At 38.9% G+C, this 24,378-nt stretch overlaps 1 protein-coding gene across 2 annotated transcripts in view; it reads right to left on the reverse strand.

The window, feature by feature from the left end:
- LOC124163712 (protein fork head-like) overlaps nucleotides 1-10,851 on the reverse strand; it is a 117,801-nt gene extending 106,950 nt beyond the window's left edge. Inside the window, exon 1 of one of the 2 annotated variants that reach the window (XM_046540780.1) lies at nucleotides 10,156-10,851. In XM_046540780.1, coding sequence (XP_046396736.1) covers nucleotides 10,156-10,206 — 51 coding nt within the window. In that variant the 5' untranslated portion in view covers nucleotides 10,207-10,851. The remainder of the gene's footprint in view (nucleotides 1-10,155) is intronic. The other variant, XM_046540779.1, reaches the window with a different exon arrangement.
- Nucleotides 10,852-24,378: the final 13,527 nt, after the last annotated feature.

Raw genomic sequence — 24,378 nt, forward strand, 5'->3', positions numbered from 1 at the left:
TTCCCGACTTTACAAAAGCCATAAGTAAAATATTTCGGCAAAAAATAGATAACAGCATGAAAAATAACGACAGAAATTTGAAATAATTAGTAATTTTCGTAAATTAAGAATAATATCACACGTAAAATTGAGACCGAGAAAACTAAAATGGTAAAATAAAGAAAACATTAATCTTAAGCAAGAGCATTTCTTGCTATCATAATTTCTCAACAATATTTTTCATTGCTGACACTCTGAAGGAATTCATGATCTGCACAATAAAATCATGTAATCAGAAAAACGCATTGTATTAAGTATCTTATGGTCCTAGATCTGTCGCGACAAATAACAGGCATAGCGATATCAACAGTAATCATCTCCGATAGTGAAAAGTAAATTAAATCGCCTCATTGCACTAGCAAAAACAAAAGATAGGAAGCATAAGAAGGGTCAAATGATGATAGCGACTATGGCTGACAAAGGTAATTAAGAACGCTTTCTTTATACCTTTTGTTACCCTAATATTGGATACCCATATCTAATGTATTTTTAAAATAAATTGCAATTTTGGCATTATAATAGCGCTGTAGACTTGAACCAGCAGACCCTCGAGCAATAACATCGCAACATTTGAGGAACATTTTTTATTAACCATACCACCGAAACCAGCACTACATTGGTATTTTATACAGTTGCTCCAGCAAGTTAACAATTAAAATAATATAAACATCCATGCCCTAGATAGAGGCAGGGGCGGTCTGGGGTGATTAGAGGCCCTCGGCTGGGGCTCATGATGGGGCCCCCCTAACCAGGGGATCCAGCCTCCCGGAACATTTTAGGAAACTGCATCCCCGAAATGGATTTTGACGCTATTTTAAGTCTTTAAAACTAGGCAAAATTTTAAAAAAGCAATTTCGTATTAAAAAATAAAGGTAAGTAATGAAAAGTGAAAACTTCACAGCTTCCAAAATGTAACTAAGTATACATAATGGTTATGTTATCAATTAGGTCAATTTTTCTGTGAAACTGCATTGAAATATATAAAATCTCTAAAATGACCTTTCTGAAAAACCCTTTTAAAAACGCCAGGTTCATTTTCATCTTCTGACATCTTCATTTTATTTATTTTTTAATGTAATCTTTTACACTGAGTATGCTGAAAATAAAGCAACTAATTAAAACGTAGAATTTTATAAATGCAAAATCCTTCGGCTCAAGTAATCTGAATCTTTTTTTTTTATTAAAATTTAAGGTGTAAAACATTACGAAAGCACATTTTGGGGGTTAGATAATGGCTATTGGTTGTTATCAATTAACCCTAACCCCCTGATACTTATATCCCTCGTCCAAACCTAGATCCGCCATTGCTGTCACGTGTATTATGGCTGGTTTGCAATAGTAGATAGTTTGTTTTCTTTGTTTGCGTTTGGCCCAATATATTGAAAATATAAATGAAATGCAAAAAATTAAAATAACTGTAAATAAAGAAGAAAGAACCGCGCGGCAAGTCGACTCAAGCGCGTCACTAGACGGCATTACTTAGAAAAACACACTTAACATGAAAATATGAATTTTCCAGCGTACATGGATCTGTATTAAAAACTCTCATTGCGTAGCAATATAGATTGCGTATTGGTACTGGAAGTACTGCTCCTTTCCAGCCAAGCATTCAAGTTTCCTGAGATATTATCATCTAAGATTTTTCCTTCAGTTCATTTCTTGTCTGCGCTCCCTTTTTTATACACGTTTCATATTAACAATTAGAAGAACATGAAGCTCTCTTACATATCAAACCAGCTATCAGTGAACCAAGTTGGATTTTGATATCTGCGTGAGGAAAAATACAGAATAATAGCGCCGTGCGCTTACATCTTCCCCCTCCAGAACCGCCACCTAAGTCTCTTCTGAGTCTTTGTCAAAGCCTAAGAAAAATGAGGTGTGTAACGTTAACTTTACATTGTAATCTCATATTTTTCTCCTTCCCTTCAGGAACCGTCACCCCGTCACTTCCCTTAATTCCCAAGATACATGATATTCCATTGTCAAAGACTCAGAAAAAAGAGATGTGTAGCGGTAACCACCCGTAGTAATCTGATATTTCTTTCAGTGAATTACTTAGGGTTTCGATTATCCAGACACAGAGCAGCGTGGATATCGGGTTTCGCTAGGAAATTGGAGACCTTGGGAAGTGTGGAGGAAGGAAAAAATGGCATGTCACATGATCCGTAGTAGTTCCCAAAATATATTAATTGATTACGGACTAACACATACTCGCAGGAATAGAAGGATCAACAACTTTGCTATTTCCACATAGTAATTTATTGACACCGACCATGGTTTCGTTACAGAGTAACATTATCAAGGTGAAAAATGCAGGAAAAACGGTAACCACCCGTTGTAATCTGATATTTTTTCCTGCATTTTTCACCTTCATAATGTTACTCTGTAACGAAACCATGGTCGGTGTCAATAATATGTGGAAATAGCAAAGTTGTTGATCCTTCTATTCCTGCGATTATGGATTTCCACCAAGTTGCGCCCGCTACGATTAATTATAACATATACTGATATATACTAGCAGTTGCGACCGTCTTCCCGTCTCACGAAGGAGATTCACACCAACTCGTAGTCGTATTGAGCATAGGCGAGGGACAAGAGAGAGAAATGAGACGCGAACAACGCCCTAGCCCAATCCGGTCGCTTCCCGCGAGCGTTGTGTGTGGCCCTCGGCGATAGCCGAGCAGCCTACTTGGAAGGACCACCCCTGAATAGAGGCAACCTACCCAGGCGGGACTCGACCCCGCGACCTCTTCGTTGGAATGCGAGGACTTCAATCCCAGCTGCCAGCAATCGCAGTATGTATTGGACGTAATGCAATAGTTCTCAGATTTCCTCCACGTTACCTTTGAGATGATTTCGGATTACTACATGGTGTTGCTATCATCCTTACGCCAACTCAAAGAATGAGTTAAAACCGATCCATGGTATATTTCCTCCTCCTGATTACCCTAGCGGATATTACAAGCCCCCCAAGACCCCCCCGCAGTATTAGTTGCTGCCAAAACCCCCCCTAGCCTTGATTCCTAGCTGCGCCCCTGCATAACGCCCTCTCCTAAGTACAAACGATACAAGCAACCGTAACGAATGCGACAAAATATACGCTTCAGCTTATATTCAAATGAGTCAATTCTACTGATAAAACTATACCAAAGTAAAGCACATTGCCACCAGCCCAACTGCGTTATTCGATGTTATGCGTCTAAAATTTTCTCATAATCATTATTATCGCCTTATATATGTACTTTTGAAAAATTAATTCCCCAATTATGAACTTTAAAAGCGAGGTGTAAAATACATCATGAAAGTAATGATAAGCTCAACTTTGCACAAAATACTCAAATATTTGCCTGCTCTTCCATTATGTTCAACTGCGGAGAAAGTAACTATTCATATACATATGACTTTAACATGGATGTAAGCAACGCCGCAACACTCTTAATTCCCTCCAAAAACTAAAAAAAATAAAGCACTGATCAATCTAAGATGTGAATAATAGTCGTACGCTATGAAACAGCACATACTCTTACGTGCTGATCAGCTTGAACACAACAGACCTAGTGCCTGCCATAGGAAGGAACACTTGGGGTTTCCTATTGATTCTAAAATTAAGAGGAACTACGCACAGGAGTTCCAATTAAGTAAAACTGTAGGAATGATAAAGTTCATTCCATATTTTTCCAAGTCTCTTTGCTTCAAGTCTCCAAGTCTCTTCGTCAAAGGCTCTGATTTCCAGAAAATAGGGTTGAGCGATCAAGCACTGAACAACAGCCTTAATCATCTTATCGGAGTATATTATGAAAACAAAACGTTCACAGTTAGGGAAAAAATCAAACTCTGACGGGGAGTCATTCCTGAGGATAAGCAAGTTTGATTTCTGGAGTCAGCAACACCGACAGGATGTGGTCTTGAGCGTACCCAGCGAGGGGGCAGCTGCTCCCCCCACCCCCAGAAGCAAAAATCGCAAATGTCTTTAAGGAAAATAATATTTTTTCAAGCAAATAAATTTAAAAACTAATAAAGAGCTGTTACAGTTTCCTTAAAATGTTGATATCATTCGCCTTTTCCATGCTTAAATCTTACCTACAACTTGAACAACCATAGCTTGCCCCCCCTTGGATTTGATCCTGGGTAAGCCCTTGGATATGGTGGTAAATTCACGTGTCAGAGTTGGAAGATCAAACAATTATTTCCGATATAACGCTAGTTGTTCGCCATTGCGCTGTTTAAGGAGCGCTAACTCGGAAGGAAAGGTTTATCTGTATGTAGTGAAATGTATAAGGTGATAAAATAATTATTTGCTTTACTTGTTCAATTAGAAAATTTAAAAAATATTCTTGCGATATGTATATGAATTGTAAAAAGTGTATAAGTAAAATTAGTGTGGGCGTAATTGTTTGCTTCACTCGGCCAATAAAAAATAAAATAAAAATATTGTTGCGGTGTGTATATAATTAAAATATATACATAAATGATAAACCAAGGGAGTACCTAGGACCATAACAAGGGGGGAGGGCAAGCCATGATCTAGGGGGGGCAAGCCATGGGATTTACGAGATTATTTCCTTGAAAAAATAGATTTATTTTAGTAACATATCTTAATATACTAATATATATCATTTTTCGTGTGTTTAAAGAAAATGAACACTTTCGTTTCAATTCAGTACTGATTTTGCTTAAAGACTTATGCGATTTTTGCTTCTAGGGGGGCAGCTTCTCCCACCGGCTCTTCGCTGGGTACGCCCATGTGATAAAAAACTTATAAATAAAATTTGCGTCGCCATATTTCATTATTAATTAAAATCGCATTAACTATGGGTGCCATTTCAGAAAGGTAAGCAAATACGTGTGGTTATCTACGCATGCTAAAACTGATGGGAGATGATCGAACCTCCACCCGCTGGCCACTGTAAAACATATCATTGACATGACATACTTAACAAAATGCACAAAATAAATTAAGCAGATAGGGCCAGAAAGACTTCCCACCTACCACTGAAACCGCACGTCCTTATTCTGTCCGCAGCCTGAGGTAAAATGAAACACCTTTCCCCTTTGATTAAACTAGTAAAATTTGTCCATCTCACTATCAAAGCCTGATTGAGCGGCGCTCAAATTGAAATCCTAATCGAGAAATTATAGATCATCAATACCTATTAACGAGTTCTTGCTTGCCAAAGGAAAAATAAAAATATCGTCAACGATTAGATTTCAATTCATGCGAGAGAAAAACGTAGCCACGAAATTTCCAATACCAAACACTAAAGCTTATAACCGATGGAAACTTATGCGAAACTACCTTGAGCAACTGGAAACATAGGCAGAGATTCCTACAATGCTAGAGCATGCCTCTCTTTTTTCAGTGCCGCAATTGAGATTGAAAAGACCTGGGCAAATTGAAACATGTTGGCACGATTAATTTTCCATATTGAAGGATGAACAACAAGTTATTGCGCGGTTATCGAATACTGACATACTTCAAGTAAAAATCTCATTCTCAATGCTCCATGCAGCAACCGTTAAACCGGCTGACATATTCGACAAATAGAAAAAAAGATAGCATGGATGATAACGGCATCGAACTTTCAAAACAAAGTTCATACCACCATGTCTCCACGAAAGAATTAATACCGACACCTTTTCATTAAAATTAAACCTAGGCCTTTAAAAACTTATTTCTCAAGCCAACGGCTAACTCCATGCTGATTAAAGTTACATTAATATCGCAACATTTTATGCTTTTCCTATTGTAACGTTTCGTTTAATTTCCACTTCTATTACTTAACAAATGATTTTTATAACACTTTATAAATAAACTTTACAATTTAAAACTCGTGAGCATAAACAACATCAACAAGCCGCCATGACTATTGTATTCCCATTTGTACTACCCGTACTGCCACTCACTGAACCGCTGCCATGGACTGCACCAGTGGGGATCTTGAGTTCTGCCGTATCCCTTTTCCTCCGGTCTCTTTCTCTCTCGTAGGCGTCTGCTTTTGGTCTGCGTCCTCTTCTTCTTTCTGCCGATTCTGAATTCTTCCGTATTTCTTCCTCCGGTCTCTCAATACACCAGTACTTTAATTTATCTCCCAATCTCTTACAACACGTCTATCTCTTTCTTCTTTCCATACACCACTCCCCTTTTTCTTTTGCGTCCCTCACTACCATTATTGCCTCCCATTATTGCTTCCTCACTAGTATTGTTAATTTTAATTCATTTAAATAAACAACATGGCAGCTTGTTTACATTAGCCCCATTGGAAAAGAAAATGGAATGACATGTAATTTTCTTTTTCAAAGCCTTCAAAAACAGAGTATTATGGGTGTGGCCCCAACGCCTTCAGTTTTGAACTTCCCTCTTAAATTAATTGTAATTATTTTTTTTTTACAATGGGAACACATGTCATGTCACATTAGCAGAATATGCCTCGTTGTCCATTTGATCAGATATAACATCGGCTTTGACATGAATAATGTACCAGATTGCTAATAATATTTAGGAAAATAATGAACACTTGAAACCATAACTTTGAAAACACATTCATACCTCTTCTATTGCAGCTGAAAGCCAGAGCACTTCACTCCCCCTTTCCATCACATAAACACAGTTCACTCAATACTGGCATTTTATTATTCTATTTGTCACACTTCCTTCACTTATCACTCCCCTTCTTCGTTCACTTTACTCATTCATTCATCATTGTCATTATTTATTCCAAGCATATAAATATTAACTATGTACTTAATAAATAACCAACAAAACACTTTTGTAATCATCCATATCAAATTATTACACATGTATTTACCCTCATTTTTTTTTTCTCATATCACCCTTCCACCATCTCTCCAGGGTGTAACCTTCGCCACTTATCTAATTGACCTACGCGCTAATCCCCTAAGTTGCTCTTTCATTGTCTCCTCCAACTTTTTGTCTCTTTCTTCTTGTTTGCTATCTCGCCTCTCCAGTTCTGCCTTTAACTGACTATATTGCCTCTCCTGTTCTTCCTTCAACTGACTATCTCGCCTTTCCTGTTCTTCCTTCAACTGACTATCTCGCCTTTCCTGTTCTTCCTTCAACTGACTATCTCGCCTTTCCTGTTCTTCCTTCAGCTGTCTTAATAGCACCCGTAGGTCACTGTATCCTTGCTCCTCCGTTTCCATCTCAAACTCATGGGTCTCTATATCTATTCCTTCTTTTATCAAAAGCGGTTTTAAACGCTCCTGCAGCTCAAATTTCGCCCCTTGAATCGTCAATCCCCGATCCCTCAACAAACTTTGTAAATCCACCTTTTTCAGTTCGTAAAATTTTTTCATTCCCGCCATTTTGAATTCCCGCTCTCTACGACGCGACTCGTTCTTCAAGGCGTTCCGTGGTCTCGATCCTTTCGAGAAGTCGTGCCCCACGTTGGGCGCCAAAATGTAACGTTTCGTTTAATTTCCACTTCTATTACTTAACAAATGATTTTTATAACACTTTATAAATAAACTTTACAATTTAAAACTCGTGAGCATAAACAACATCAACAAGCCGCCATGACTATTGTATTCCCATTTGTACTACCCGTACTGCCACTCACTGAACCGCTGCCATGGACTGCACCAGTGGGGATCTTGAGTTCTGCCGTATCCCTTTTCCTCCGGTCTCTTTCTCTCTCGTAGGCGTCTGCTTTTGGTCTGCGTCCTCTTCTTCTTTCTGCCGATTCTGAATTCTTCCGTATTTCTTCCTCCGGTCTCTCAATACACCAGTACTTTAATTTATCTCCCAATCTCTTACAACACGTCTATCTCTTTCTTCTTTCCATACACCACTCCCCTTTTTCTTTTGCGTCCCTCACTACCATTATTGCCTCCCATTATTGCTTCCTCACTAGTATTGTTAATTTTAATTCATTTAAATAAACAACATGGCAGCTTGTTTACACTATATTACCTCTGCGTCATACAAGTTGTCATCAGAGTTCTCCCCTCTTTCTGCTTAGTTAATTAAAATTCATTCATGAAAACGGTTCGGAGATATTGAGCATTCCAATCGTAAATTTCAATTTTCATTATTATTTGAATTTCAATTGTAGATTTGGCTACCATTGTGTTGGTTTATGTTTTCACATAACTAAACGACATTCACAATCATTAAAGCATTACGACAGTCATCATCGCAGTGTACATATGACTCAGTATTCTAGAAAATTACCGTGGACTGGCATCGGTATACCTCTACGGAGTCATTTCCGAGTGCACGTGTAAGCGTGAAATTTCCACGGCGGAAGAATCATTTGCCTTGAAGACGATTCGAACCCGGATCTCCTAAATACGTGGTAAGTTTTTTTACCACTTGTACCATAAATGCATCTTCTTCCTCCGTGAAGTTTCATTCCAGAGGCAATTAAGGCAGAGGGCCTTTGCAATCGCAATGAAAATTGAAATTTACCGTTGGAATGTTCAATGACTCCCAATGGTATCCACGCAAACACGTTCAGAAGTCGATAGACCTCGGTTTGAATCCCGGTCAAGCCGATGTTTTTTCCTTTTTTGGATTTTTCTCACTTTCGCACAGTTGGAATGGGCGATAACTCCGGACCATGAATGAATGTTTTCATGAATGATTTTGGAGAAACTAATCCGAGAGAGAGGTATCGGGGACCTATGAGAAGAGTTTATACCGGGGTAACAAAAGAAATGCATCAAAACCGTCGTTAACACAAAATATAAGATTCGCGAAACACAAAATTATCACCTTAAAAAAATCACCGTGACCTTAGGAAACAGAATTAAGCCAAAAACCATAACTTATGAGATCCTCACAAAGAGTTAAATTTGGTATTCCATTAAATTAATCCATTTTATTGGGCACTGATTTAACGTGGTCCATTTTAGCAACGCATTGGAAATCGGAAAACTAGAACATGCAAAACTTTATATTGGGCTAACCTGAGTACTGCTGATCATATTTTGATGATGTTGATGACCGCTTCAATTTCTAATACATCGCCAAGAGGAGACAATCATTGGCAGTAAACAGCAATTGAGATTCGATCGTAACAAGTTGACGAAACAGAAAAGCACGTAGGGTAAAGTCTTCCTTTTCTCTCCTCAAAGAATTTTCTTTTTTTATTACAATTGCACTCCTACAAAGCAAATTCACGTGGACGAAAAATATATTTCAATCACAAGTAAAAATTTTAGCAACTTCTCGCCTTTCGGCATCATAAATGAGATTAAACCATGGGTGTGTTCTTGGGAAAATCGTCTCGCTTTACGCAAAAAACTCAAATGGAGAAAAAATTAATCCAAATACTAGTGCTTTGAAACCAGTAGCGGATACAGAAAAACTGAAGGGGGGAGGCGCAAAATATACCTTGAGTTACCTTTACTTTTATCGTAATAAAAAATAATCAAGTCACAGTCAAAGTTTAAGAAGGTTTTAATTAAAGTGATTATTTATAAATACAAGACAATGCCATCTAATGATATGATTAAGTTAAAATTGTGGTTCTACAATATTTGGCAATACGGGCGGCCCCACAAGGGGGGGGGGCGCGCCACCGACAACCTCCATCTGTATCCGCCACTGTTTGAAACTAAAGATTTAGTTCTAATACGATCAAAATCCATCATCGCGTGGAGATTATGTGATTAAAATTTTTTAGTATAGACGTTGACAGAGCTTAATTCATAACAGTTTAGTTACGGAAACGAATACCAACAGATTTAATCTACACGATTTTGAAAAATAATTTTTCCCTTCCTAAAGCTTCCGATTTTTTTAACTTATGATAAAAGTTACAACGAGGAATCAAGTTGTACCTATTATAAAATACAATGAAAATTTTTGACACGACACTATGTTCCCTCAGAGATACCGGAACGTTGTTCCCGCACGTTCCGGCCGATATTGAACATTGAAAGTTCAGCAGAAACTGTAACATGTAGCTGAAAATATATAAAACAAGTTTAAGATCGAAACCCAATATTTGACATCATTTGGAGAGACAGTATGATGAAAACAGCGTAGTAGAATTACCGAGCTCAATAGGCTGACGAAGATGACATTCAAATCCCGCATTAAACTTTTTTGCCGCCGACGAAAAAACGAAACTTCACCATTGGATCACTCACCAGGCCGGGTAAATGGTGCGTCACCATGTTATCACAGCTTCTTTCACTCATGCGGATCACAACATTCAGCCACTTGTCTTCGTAACCGGGCGACGAGGTTCTCCGGGTGGGGCGATGAGTATTTGGCGGTCTAGTCCCGACCGGCGGCTGGTGAAGAGGATCCTATCGCTTGAAGAGGCGGTCCGATGAACACAGCAAAATTAGAAGAAGTCGTTATCGATATATGCTGTAGCTTCGCGTTAACTTGTTAAATTTCTTCGCCCATTAGTTAACACACAGGGTAACTTTACAGTTAACTGGTAACTTAACTGAAAGAAAGCGCCCGCAAACGAATTATAAAAACACGTAAACAAAGGATAAGCGGTGACCGACAGGAAAAACGAACTGCGCCCTTTGGTTCGGTGAGGAAAACAATTGACACTCTTGGCTCTTCACGAAAAATGTCGCGCCACTTTTTCACCTCAAGGCATCAGTCCACACGGAGCACTCACACGCACAGAGTCGAAAAGATAAAAGCGACTTCGGCGAGGTGTAGGATGGGAGCCCGTATTCTGCTATCCGGCGGCGAACGCTGCAGACAAGTGTCAAAAAGCCACGGGCGGCATTGGAAACGGCGGCGGGGAGGAAGAGAGAGAGAAAGAAAGAGAGGGGCCGCGATGACAGCGCTGCTTCGCGGTGGCACGTGCAACCAGCGGGACACGCGAGCCCGCTACGAGTATATGCGTAGGGATGGGCTCTGCGAAAGGATAAACGAGGAGAAGATAACTCAAGCGGACCGGAGAGAGAGGGGAGGGTGGATGCTCAAGGAATGGGTTAAAAACCGAAGGAGGGGAGGGTGAGAAAGCGGAAAAAAAAGACGGGAAGACTGTGGGGGATGTGATTGGTTGAGAGGTCCACCCGTTGGGAGCCACGCGATTGGTCTCATTTCAGGATGTGGGCGGGTCTTTTGACTGCCGGGCTAAAGGGGGAAGGTAAATTCTGCCTCCTATATTCCCCATGCGATCGATCTCAAGGCACGGGGGATGAGGGACGCCATCACGGCCCCTTAAAAAAATCCTCATCGCTGGCTGATGCTTAGAAGCCAAGATTCCTTCCGTGTAATATACGTGCATTCCATTCTTAGTCCCCTGCAAAATATCTAAATGCTAAATATCAGCACACTGCTCAAACGACTCAGAGGGGCAGTATTCGAACGATGCTTGTTGATATGGTCGTATCTCCTAAAAAAACGTATAATCACTCTCCCCACCAAGCAAATATAAAAAGTTATTCTTCTTGGATATCCCCGATAATTAACGACGACAGTCAATACCAGCACTTTCTAAGGGTGTAATTTTATTTCATTGTTTTTAGGACACGATCATTGATGAAGGATGATGGCAAGTTAACTGAGGACTTACGCGATCAAATCCCGATCATACCCTCGCGATTAAGAATATACAATCAAAAAGAAACTTTTATGCATCAGAGAAATTCAATTCAAAAGTGATTCAAAAGTCAAATTCAACCTATCAAGAGTATACGGGGGAAGACGATGAAGTACCCCATGACCTATAAGTAATATATATGGCCGACAATGCTACAGAAGAAAAATATGGTAAGACTGTTAATGAAAGGGTATACGGAAAGGTAGAGTGATAATAAAAGTAACTTTAATAGCCTTATTGGGCCCCTTGACAATAAAGACCTTGATGAGCTCTTTAAATCCTTTCCTACATAGGGAGACATTGGAATTCTGTTTGTGAGGTGTTCAACGTTTCATTTTAAAGACACGAAAATATTCTTCCAACCAGTGGCGTAGCCAGAAATTTCGTTGGGCGGGTCCAAACAGGGATGACGACTTACAAAAAATATTGGGGGGTCCCAAACCGGGGATCTTGCCCCGAGAAATTTTATAAGTAGAGAGTTTTATGTTTTTTAGGCATTTTAGAAGAGTCATGATCAACATTAGAACCCTGATAACTCGAATCTCGATATCTGGACACTCCGGGGAAAATCGTAAAGCCTGACACATTTTTTCCTCACACCGATAGCGAAGTTTTGAGGGGGCTCGGGCCCCCTCAGGCCCCATGGAGTTGGCGCCACTGTGTCCAAAACCAGGGGAGAACATTTTTGAAAAACAGTTTAATAAGTAATGGGTTTTAAATTAATTTTAACACTTTTCATGATAGAAAAAACTTCATTTGTTAAAGAAACATTATGTAAATTCATGATTTTTCAATATTTAGTTTTCTTTTATGAAGGAAAATAATTTTGTTTTTATATTCCAGGAGGGGTTCCAGACCCCCAGACCTTCCCCCATTGGCTACACCACTGCTTCCAAGGAGTCCTACCTCTACCGATAAAGCAGTGGGGAAAATTTCCCGATGGTGGTAATTGCCGTATCAGCGAAGTCCTATAAATCAGGATCCTGATTTACTGAATAACCTCTCTATCCGTCCTCCCAGTCGAAATTACTACCTTGCCTTGAGCAATATATTTCCTTTAAATTTGACTGCACAAGATATTTCACTCATGCGATTATCCGTAATCCCCACCAGCAAACTCAAGTTACGGAGTGTGCAGTGCGCTCCGAAAGCATGCCAAGTATGTATATTGACTCCTCTTTCATTTCACGTCTTTTTTTTAGAGCCCAGGGATTCATTCCAATTCCGTTGCCGCATTAACCTTTCGATGGAGTAGTTCATCCAAGATCTTGAGAAATTTATGCACTAATGCTCAGATGCATAATGTTGATAAGATCAATAGGTAATATCAACAGGGTGGTTTCCTATTAATTTTTTATTGCCTAAATCGAAAGATTATTACTCCTGGAGTATGTATTTCACGCTTTAAGATTTTTAAATTACGGTATCTATTTTTCGCGATTAAATGAAAAGTGAAAATTTTCAAGCGTGCGAAAATGCGACGGCTAAGCATGAATGCTGGGAAAAGCCCGTGGGACGTCATTATGGTTCCGGCTTCTGCCGAGTGAGGCCACCTTGGTGCGAGGCTATGAGCGCCGCTACGATGCAGGCTGCTAGTAGGTAGCGATGCGCCGGTACAATGCAGGCTGCTGAAAATTCTCCGCCATAGATATGATTTGAACCCATTTGAATGTAGTTGGAAGAAAACACTAATCATCAATTTGATGCCCAAGACAACTTTACAATTAGGGTAGAGAAGGTTTATGTGATTGCGCTCTAGGCTGCAAAACGAAAGTAGGGTTTAATCCGCATATAATAGGTTTAGAACGCCTGGAACTTAAAATCCTTAAAGCTTATTTCCTTGAGCATTAAAACTTATAAACTGGTCAGCAATAGCGTAACTAGGAGTATGCTCTGTGGGGGGTGATGAGATGGCCTGGGGTGGCGACTCCCAGGCAACGGGGTCCGGAAAAATTTTTTATAATGGCATGCCTGGTAATACATTTTACATCATTTTGTCACTAAAAATTTAACTTTAAGCAGGTGCAGCGATGTATATAAAAACTAGACAATAATTTTCACTATTTTTTTATTTCTATGATGCTTTGGGGGGGTATCTATCCCCTTATCCTCTCCCCAAAGTTACGCCACTGCTTGTTAGTGAGAAACTCGAAAAAGAAATGGCTATTTTTTTTTAAGCAAGCATGTACCGTGAAATTTGGATTTTTAAACCATATACGAGATGGAATCCACACCAATCCTATCTCCAGGAGATTTATATAGTAATAACGCAATTCCACCAGTCAATCACATTGTCCTGTCCTTTTTTGAGGCACACCCAAGTGAGGGACGAAAGGTTCGGTAGCAGAATAACATCAACATATCCGTCCAAGCGAATGGTGGCAAATAGTTCGAAGAGGATTTGGCTACTAGAGAGTGAACAGAGGAGTATTTGCCTCGGGAGTTTGTTTGTCGAGACGTCCAAAGGAAGAGGTGGAGCGGGGGGAGTGAATTGAAAGCGAGCACACGAGGCTAAGAATGACGGCGTTCGGGACAACGGCCCGTCGCTATTTGTTCAACAGCAGACGTAGTTTTCATTACACGCGGAGAGCAGATTGATTCTCAATGAGAGAGTGGAATGGCGTGAGATGAGGTAAAGAGAACTAAGATATTCGTACCAACACACAAAAAGTTATAACCCGCGCCTCAATAGGTCTCCCAAAAAATGACTAAAAACAAAAACAACACAACCCAGAAGGTGAATACTGAAAAAAAATGAAGGGGGGGGCGAAAAAAATATCTTGACCTACCTTTACTTTTATTGTAATAAAAAATAATCAATCCACGTACAAAATATAAGAAAGTTTTTTTTAACTGATTATATACATATACAAGAAATACCACAATTGTGGTTCTGCAATGTTTGGCAATGCGGACAACCCTGCAAGGGGGGACGCCCCCCCCCCCCCCCATATACATCCGCCACTGACAAAACCCGACGGGGTATGGAAGAATAACAACATGTACATCAACAAAGTAACATTTTCCAACATGCTTTAATGCTTTCTCCAGTTTAGCTATACAATGCGGGTTATTACAACCTCTAAGTAAGCATATGCAAGAGACATAATAGCCTACTGAGCATGTGACCAAGATTGAACTCGCTTAATCTGAGATTACGTGATTATATTGAAGTACATGGGCTTATAGGAAAAAATTTGTCCCGAAAAATAATTAATTATTTCAAATTATTGCAATTAAAACATTTCAAAGCGTGATAATTACAAAGAATACTAAATGGTACGGCAATTAAATACGTGAAAAGGTATTACCTAGTCTTTCAGAATGATAAAAATTGAACATAAAAAATGCAACATTTAAACCATCATTATTCCCTGCTGTTATGAACGGGTACCTTTTTGGACTTGTTTTTCTTAGCAAGATTGCAGAGCTCGTTCATTCGAACTTCTTTGCCACATTTCTTTCAAAGGTTATGGATTATAAATTCCTGTAGTGACACTTACAAAGACACTTACTCGGGTATCTGCTAAGTTACCACTTAACTGTAAAGCTGCATTGTGTGTTACCCTATGGGCGAGGAAAATTAACCGGTTAACTTGAAGCTTAAATATGTATCGATAAGTACTTCTTGGCTCCTTATCGAGAATACTTATGCTAAGTTTAATCGTAATGTCCGGTAAAATCTTTTCGTACCGTTGAGGAATTTCATTCCTAAATTATTAATTCGAAGTTTTCTTACAGATGTAAACCTGATTCGGGAATTGACTTCATCATAAAGTCTTGGCTGATGCCAAGAAATGATAACAGTGGAACCTAACTGGTAAGAAACTTTTGCCTCTTTCTTTCGAAGAACGTATTTGTATCAGATTCGAATCCAACGGTAAAAAAAGCTATTCTTGCGCCAATAATTCTCCGGACACGGTAGTTAATTGTCCTTTGTCTAATGGCACAATTGTCTACGTTAATTTCAATGAATTTTGTCAAATAAATCAAGTATTTTGGATTCTTCTATATTCTTTTGACACTGCCGAAAAGTGAAACGCAGATAAGTGGATTAACTGACTACACGAAACTCCCAATGCCAATGAATATTGGCTGGTTATTTAATCAAGTTATCCTAATTTAACCTAAGCACACCATAACCATTTTAGCTTATTATCGCGGAACTCTGCTTCAAAATCGTCAATTTTTTATGGAAAATTATCGAATTGATTTCTTTTTTACATACCGCACGCAGAGGCGTAGCCAGGAATTTCGTTCGGGGGGGTCCAAAACAAGGGGGGAAATTTTTTAAAAACAGGGTACCAAGTAGAGGGTTTTTAACTAATTTTAACACTTTTCACTCTCGTAAAAAAACTACATTTTTCAAAGAAATCTTTTCTAAATTCATGATTTTTCAAATATTTTGTTCTCTTTCATGAATCAAAGTAAATGCGTTTTTATATTTCGGGGAGGAAGGGGGTCCGGACCCCCTGAACTTCCCCCCTCGATACGCGAGTACACCGTAAACTCATAAAATGACGACGATGCTACCATATTGGTGGAAAACTTTTTTTTTATCTTCCGGAGTACAGTTGATGCGTTTTCGTGCCAGCCAGAAGTTTTGCCCACCCGTCCAAAGCTGAGATAAACGCCTGTCCGTGCGACAATTAATCTCTCCCGACTGGGAAAAGCGGCGGCGGCGTCTGTTACACTCTCCTGGGGATCGTTCGACCTATTCACCCTTTTCCTTTGCGCCGCCCCAACACCATTCCTCGCTTCTTGGCTTGCACCGCCATTTCGGGAAGAGTGGGTTGGAGAGGAGTGCAGGCGGCAGAAGCAGCGAGCATCTGCCCCTAGATACGCATGGTCGGGGAAAGGGTAGGAATCCTTCGGTTCCAAGGTGTATTTTTACCCATTACCGCGGGCGCTATTCTGAAATTATTTGTTTCCTCGGAGCACATTCTCCGTGCATTCTGGTGGCGTTTAGTTCATTAAACCAAAGTTTTTTTTATTTCATTCCAGGATAATACAATACCTGGTGTTGTATCTCAGTATTGTTAAAATGTTTAATTTTCATTTACTTTATCTGTTGATTTAGTTCCATACCACCGAAAACAACTCTAAACGGTTTTTACATCGGGTTTATTAACAAGTTAACAGTTTAACGTACACAAACTTGAATAGGGGTAACTTACCCAGGCGGGACTCGAACCCGCGACCTTCTGTTCGGCAGATGAGGACTTTACCCCGCCGCAAAATCATTTCTAATATATCCCTACTATATATCATGTAACTGTTAAATATTCTATGTACGTATTAATACTTTTTGTCATTCAAATATACGAAATCTTACGATTGTTTTTGTAATGTCATCCCGCCAACAGGCAAAAGCCTCTGGGGCCACCTAAGGCTCAAACCTGTTTTGTATCTATGATATTTTAAAATGTTGATGGATCAATCAAAATATATAATCATATGGTAATAAATTTAAATGTAGCATGCTGTTGTGCCCATATTTCATTTATATCGAATTTTTTTGTAATAACCAAAAAGATATCTCTTAATTTGCCTAAACAGCATATTGATTCTAGCGTTAACCAGCATTCTCACAGAAATAAACAAAAATAAATAGTAACTAAATAAATAAAACCAATATAAATATATAGGTTTAAATTCTTCATCCTCTGGGGATCTTCTGAATTAAGATGAAGAACAAGTCTTTCGTCGAAACGTCGAGAGACATGCAGCCAACTACCCGGTGGAGAACTCGAGAATCCATTCTACACCTGATACGCCGGGAAAATCTAAAGCCTGAATCACACGATCATTTTTTTCGTCATTTTCGAGTGATCGCTCCAGCGACCTCTCGAAGTCGCGCGCAATTGTTTTTCGCGTTCACTCAAATGATGAGGATTCCCATCACTCTTTTCATCACTCGTCTGGTCGCCTTTTTTTCCGTCGCTGAAACTGTCACTGAAACATTATATCAGCCAATCAGAACGCAGGCACGAATGGAGCGAATGCAGCGCAACGTTTGACAATCGCGGGAACGACATAGGTAAACATAAACACGCTATATATTTTTGTGATGCGGGTCTTATGTCAACGAGCCGTGATATCGAAAGTGATGCGAAAGGCGACGGCGGGAGGAACCGTGTGATTCAGAAAAATGATCACTCGAGCGATCACTTTTCCGGTCGAGAAAAGCGTTCGCTCGAGTGATCACTAGTAGTGGCGCCGACTCCATGGGGACCGAGCCCCCCCAAAAATTCGTTACAGATGTAAGGAAAAAATGTGTCAGACTTGTCGATTTTCCCCGGAGTGTCCAGATATCTAGATTCGAGTGATCAGGGTTCTAATGTTGATCATATGACTCTTCTAAAATGCTTAAAAAAACTTAAAGTTCACTACTTGTAAAATTTACCGGGGCAAGGCACGGGCAAGGTCCCCGGTTTGGGCCCCCCCAATATTTTTTGTAAGTCGGCACCCCTGATCACTAAGAGGGACGCAACGAATGATCGGGTGATTCAGATGTTACTATTGATAGTAATGAAAAAATCTGATTTCCATCGTCTTATCTCAATTGAACCTGGATAAGAAACCAAGAAAACCTTCATATAGTATTGAAATTAGAAAGCTGGTAAATTCTCACATTAAACATTTAGTAAACACCAAACATGTTTTCAAAACATAGCGTCATAACAAAGGCAAATCTAGAATGTTATGGTTTGTATGAGTGGCGCAGCATTTCCGTCGCATTTTCGCCTTAAATAATTTATAGCACAGATATCAAGTCATATTGTTGGTACACTCTGCTGCACAATGACAAATTTCAACGATTTATATTATTTAGTGGTATTTAATAACCCATTCTACTCCGATAAAAGAAGGAAAATTCCCCCATCTACTCCCAAGGAGTCATGGGCGTAACCAGGATCAAAATTAGGGGAGCAAGCCGTGGTCGTTCGAATTGTAACATTTTAGCACAGAAAAGGATAATGAAACCAATTTTTTTAGAAAATTATCATAGCGCTTGCCTAGTTTATGAAATTAATTGCTTGAAATGAATAATGATTTTTATTTTAGTTCAATGCCAAATAATAATATCATTATTTCTTCAGAAGAAAATTTATTCAAAACTTTCGTTTTGAACTAAAGTTATTTTCATTTCTGGGTGGTGTCAGCTGCCCCATCCTGCTCCCTGCTGGGTACGGTCATGCAAGGAGTACACAAATACATTACGACAAAGGTCTTGGAAATACTTTGACAAACTTAAACGTTCTCATCATGCCTTTTACCCTAACCTAATGATGTGACTGTGGTTATATATTAACGTATTGAATGAGCCACGCCAATTCCTAAGCATAAATTTTAGGACACAGTTAAGCTTTAACCTATGGCCTCGATCAATTATATAAAGAAAAGGGACTTAAATTGAATTACACCATCAAAGTGAGACTTCGTGACCGATCATTTTAAATTGGTTAACTACTCTCAAACTTTAATTTTATCCTGCGCAATGGGCATTTTTCTGCACATTTCAGGGAGGGCTGCACGTGCTTTTGGCCCATACTATTTCTACAAAAATAGGCACCGCAGTTAAAAAAATATAAATTTTGAGCGTCCGTTGTAAATCAACGTTGTGAAAAGAAGACGGCGTGGGAGACAAATTTAAAACAGTGCATTATGTCAATAGGAACTACCTGGCACAAAATATACGAGCTGTGATTCATGTTTTACGTGGGGAACCGAAGATGAATGGGCCTTTTAAAAGCGGGCAGTAAAAGGCCGCGTGAAAACGTAATGAGGATTTCGGATGATCGGACGTAAAACGTCATCGTAGTACCAAACTCTCCCGAGAGCATTTTAAACCTCTTGGCTTTTAAAAAACAACAGAATTAACAAGTGCGTCGTCGACGGATGGGTAGGGACACACAGGAAACAGATCCGTAAATAAAGGCGACGCCGTTCAATTGAATGTTGCCATAACATCTAAATGGCGAGGTGATACTTCTTCCACGAATCTTAAGGTGGCACGTGAACTGTCGACGAGACGTCGAAACAATTCCCTGGAGAGAGGAAAACAAACAGTGTCCCAGAAACCAAATCGAGTCATGGGCATTATCTAGACTTTTGGATAGGCTTTTGGTTGAGGATGTGCCAAAAAAATATAAACAAGTGAGAATCGCCCACGGTGTTTTAATATCCGAACGTAAACAATGACGGAGCACAAATCGCACAGGATGACTGAATTTCTGCGTCCACTCACACGCTTTACAAAACTTCCGACATCTGCTATCCTAGACTAGATAAAAAAATCCAAAACACGTTAACTCCTTCATTCTCACCAGAAGGGCTTTCGAAAGAGAAAAGAATAAACAACATCGGCAACATTTATGCAGAAAAGATTCCATAAAATTGAAAGCAAGTCAAATGAACATGTTTAAGGAAAGGCATATGAAACATGTGAATTTAATTAATTCAAGCAGTAAGATAATAATATTAAGAATTCGCAAGGAATGTAATTGGGTAGAAAAGCGAAAAAATATAGGACTTTTAAAGTCATGATAATAACTCGATACCTTGCATCGTGCATTGAAATACTTATTGGAATTACATTCAAAATAAATTTTTCCAAGAAAATTTGTCGACTTTCATGATTTAATTTCTTGTAGAATTCCCTTAGAAGTCGATTCAAATCAGCTCATTTGATACGCGGTGTGGTTTTCTTTATATTTCCAAACTGTTACAACTCCCAGATTTAAATCACTCTATTGAGGCTTAATTTAATTATTTAATTATATTAATTAATTAATGTTTATATAAAATGTTTAAATATACCTATTTAAAAATACATGTAAATATTTATACTTAAAATGCTATATTTTAACAAAAGGAATGGATATTTTTCATACCGCCTCTTGAATCGATTAATTTAGTGGTACGCCGACTCGAACCGGAACTTCAACGTTAATGATTGCCAATTATGAACTCCCTTAATTAATATCAGAAAGTTAACTGCGAAAATCCAAGTTGGAGTCTTCTTAAATGCAACCCCAGCTATTAGTCTAGTGCCGTTAGTTGAATAGACGAAACGCATTTGCGGATCTATTAAATCTTCCTTCCCCATCTTAATTACTTCTCCCATTATCGCATTTTCCTCCTTATAGCGGTTTTGGTGGTCGAACATTGAACTAGTTAATATCCTTTAAATTGAATGATACTTGAACTTCACTCTAATAAGTAATTCTTGTTTAAGGCCTCAATAAATACACAGTGTTGTACAAGCTCGGTTGTAACATAGCCCTGTGGCGATTCTAGTCAAAATAGAGGAAATTACTATCAGACAACTTCGTGAATATCCGATATATCTACAGAACTTGCCAAAATTACACGCGAAGGTACTCTTAAGTGAACGGATATTTATTTTTTTTTATAAATCAAAATTCGCCCAATTAATATATTTTCCTCCTGTACGCCAAATGAGAAATATGAGAAAAAAGGCCTTTTTTCCTCAGATAAATACACTCATGCTTGATTTCCAATGATTTAGCATAATATCTAGTGACGTAAGAGCATGTAATAATTTAAGAGAGTAGTATAAGCGTCGCTAAACCGTAGAAATAAAGCAACTCAACGTCTTACATGCATTTTAATTATAGCTATTCTAACAACATCCATCATAATTTTTTCAAGCTCTTTCGACTCATCTTAGACTCATCTTTCGACTCATCATACTCACTACATGTTCACTCTTTACGCAGCCTCAAAGCATGCATTTCTTATGATCCACTGTATAATTTCTTCAACATTTTTCAATTAATATCATTAATATATGATGAAAATTTTATTTTTTTGAGGATTGACCTTCAGAAAACCTCTCACTGCGATATTTTATATGCATACTCCTTAATGTCAACCAGATCATAATGCTCGCATTACAAAATCCCACTCCCAAAGAGGAATGCCCATCAACATTTCTAATTTAAATCCCCGTTGAACGAGGTGCACTTGTTATACTAGGTAAGTACAGAATTAAAAGAGAACCCAGCGCTGTAAATTCTTCTTTAAGGGCACATTAACAGACCCAGTAAAAGCCTTGTACCTAAGTTAGGAGACTCATAAAATCCAGCACTAAGGTGAAAAATACAACGTTAACATCACTACACCAGTCGGCATTTCTTTGGTTAAAACGGTCAGAAATGAAAATGTGTGATTGATATTATACCATTGAGGATTCGCAGAATCAGTTTCAAGAATTTATTTCAATATGATTTCAATTTGACGGGAAAAAGAAATAAAAGCATGGATCCCTAATTGTATTTTACATTAGTTATTCAGAGTACACAATAATTATGTTTTGGAAGAAGGTGAAGGATGATTACCGACTTGACGCGTACATAATCATTTTTTTTTTATTATTTAATCACTTATTGGGAAACAAGAGGATATTTCCTCACGGGTTCCAATACCAGTCGTCGCGACGACTATGTGTTATATTATTTTAAAAAAATAGTATATAGGACACTTTAGTCTAACAGATAAAGAGAGTCATTTCACAATGAAGAAACTACCGATACAGCTTCTTCGGTTTCCGCGGTGTAATTGATGATTCTTTTTTTTTTTGAGTTTTCACTGCGTAGACAGTTTTTATTGAAACAATTTAGTCGATCAAAACTCTACACGCCGTGGAACCCGGAAAATAAGGTTAATCACAATTTATAAAAAAGAGATTCTCAATTACAAATGGCATGAATTAGGTTTTGCCACGAGCATAATACACCATATACCTCGAAAGCATTTAAAAGGAGATATTATACAGGCTTCAACGCAAGTATATATGATTATAAAAAGACCATGAATCAGGAGAAGGTTAGAAATATCACATGTTTCCTCTCAGGCGCAGAAGTCGGTTGAGGGGGTGAAAAACTCATGGGGCAATGAACGACATTGATGACAAGAGGAAGTTCTTTTCGGGATAGATTAGCTTTGTTGGTATACATATCCCGAAAGACATCTTCGCGATAAAACCAATTGAAATGCAGTGAAAACGCAATTACATGCGATTTTGTGGTCTAGCTCAGGATTGGGCAACAACCTACGGTTCGCGAGTCGCATGTGTGTCAAATTGGTGCCTTCAAGTTCCATGCGCAAAAAATAATAATTATATTATTTTATTTTCAAAGCTCAAAAATAATATTGCAAACAGAATAAAAAACTTGAATGTTGGAAGGAGGGAGAGGATAAAGCTTCCCTATAGTAAATTCATTGCCAAAAGTCAAATTAAAGCACTGTCGAAATGATAGCCGCGCAGCTGGTTGTATGAATTTTGGCTCTTACGTCTCAAAAAGTACCGACCCATGGATTGAAGTATTTGTTTGCTCATTTATTCATGTGGCGATTGGCCTTAATCGTAGTGGTCTGGGTTCGAACCCCGGACGTAGCCTTTGGACTACCGCAAGCAAATATCCTCGGGATGTGAAGAGACCAAAGAAAAGGATACGCCCCCCTACAATAAGCGTGTGCATAATTCTCACTCTCCTAGATGATTCTGGGGTGAGCTCTAAATTAACCTATCCCAAAAAAAACTCTGGGTAAAATCGCTAAGTGTCTGAGTTATCACAGGCCGAATTCGAAAATAATAAAAAAATCGATGATGGAAAGGATTTTCGACACAAATAGGTGTGAGATTAAAACTTAAAATTAGGAAATGATTATTTTCCTCTAAGACAGCAATACGGCTGCGACGGTGAATAAGACATCAGGAAATGCGTTGCAGTCCGGATGACGTAACATTTTTCGGAAGCGCTGATTGTTGTCGGTACACCTCCTGAAATGATGAAACCAAGTGATTGAGTGAAGAGCAATATACATTTATACTCAATCTTTGAAAGTTCTTCATGGATCTCATTCGGAATAAAATTATTAAAATCCGAAGACTTTAAGCGTGATGGAGTGGAATTTTCCCATATTGAAATAAATATTTTCAATTTTCCACGATTATAAAAGTTATTACGACATGGGATTCAATTTTACTACACTACCTTAAAGATGATGTAGTATCATTGAAACCTAAGTCGCAACATATTTTATAATCGTGGAAAATTGAAAGTATTTATTTCAATATGGAATAAAATGAGATGGAGTTCTCGACATAAATGCATGCGATAATGGATACGATTAAACAGGAAACCTAGGTCGTAATAAATTTTATAAGCGTGGTACATTGCAAGTATTTGTTTCAATATGGAATAAAATGAGATGGGGTACTCCACATAAATAGATGCGATGACAGGCACCATGAATCAGGAAAGAGACAGATATTTTTTTCCTCTCAGGCGCCAATGTCATCTGAGACGGCGAAAAAGATATCGGGAAACGGACGACATGGTTGGGAAGAGGAGGCATTTTTCGGACGCGGTGATATTTGTTGGTATATACCTCCCGAAAGAAACAAGACAGCTTTTTGAGATGTTTTAAATGCGACGCGGCAGGAGATGGGTATGGATGTGGGAGAGTATACCAGCAGAGTCTGAGGACCGCAGGGCGGGTCAGAGAGAGAGAAGGGAAGAGTGAGGGAGGTGGAGTTATGGAGCTTTCGAGAGCTTATGCGCCGCTACTCCCTGCAGCCTCCTCTCGCCATTCCCGCGGGAGTGAATGACAACGTGTCTGGACGGAGACTTAAAACTGCATGGGGATGGAGAAGAAGTGGGAACAGGTGAAGGAGGCTGAGTGAGACGAGGGGGGGCTGGCGGGAGAGGGCGAGAGGCCCTGCTTTTCATTCAGCTCGACTGCCGGAGAGTTGCCATACATC

The sequence above is a fragment of the Ischnura elegans genome, chromosome 8 (genome assembly GCF_921293095.1).
Source record: "Ischnura elegans chromosome 8, ioIscEleg1.1, whole genome shotgun sequence".
Lineage (NCBI taxonomy): Eukaryota > Metazoa > Arthropoda > Insecta > Odonata > Coenagrionidae > Ischnura > Ischnura elegans.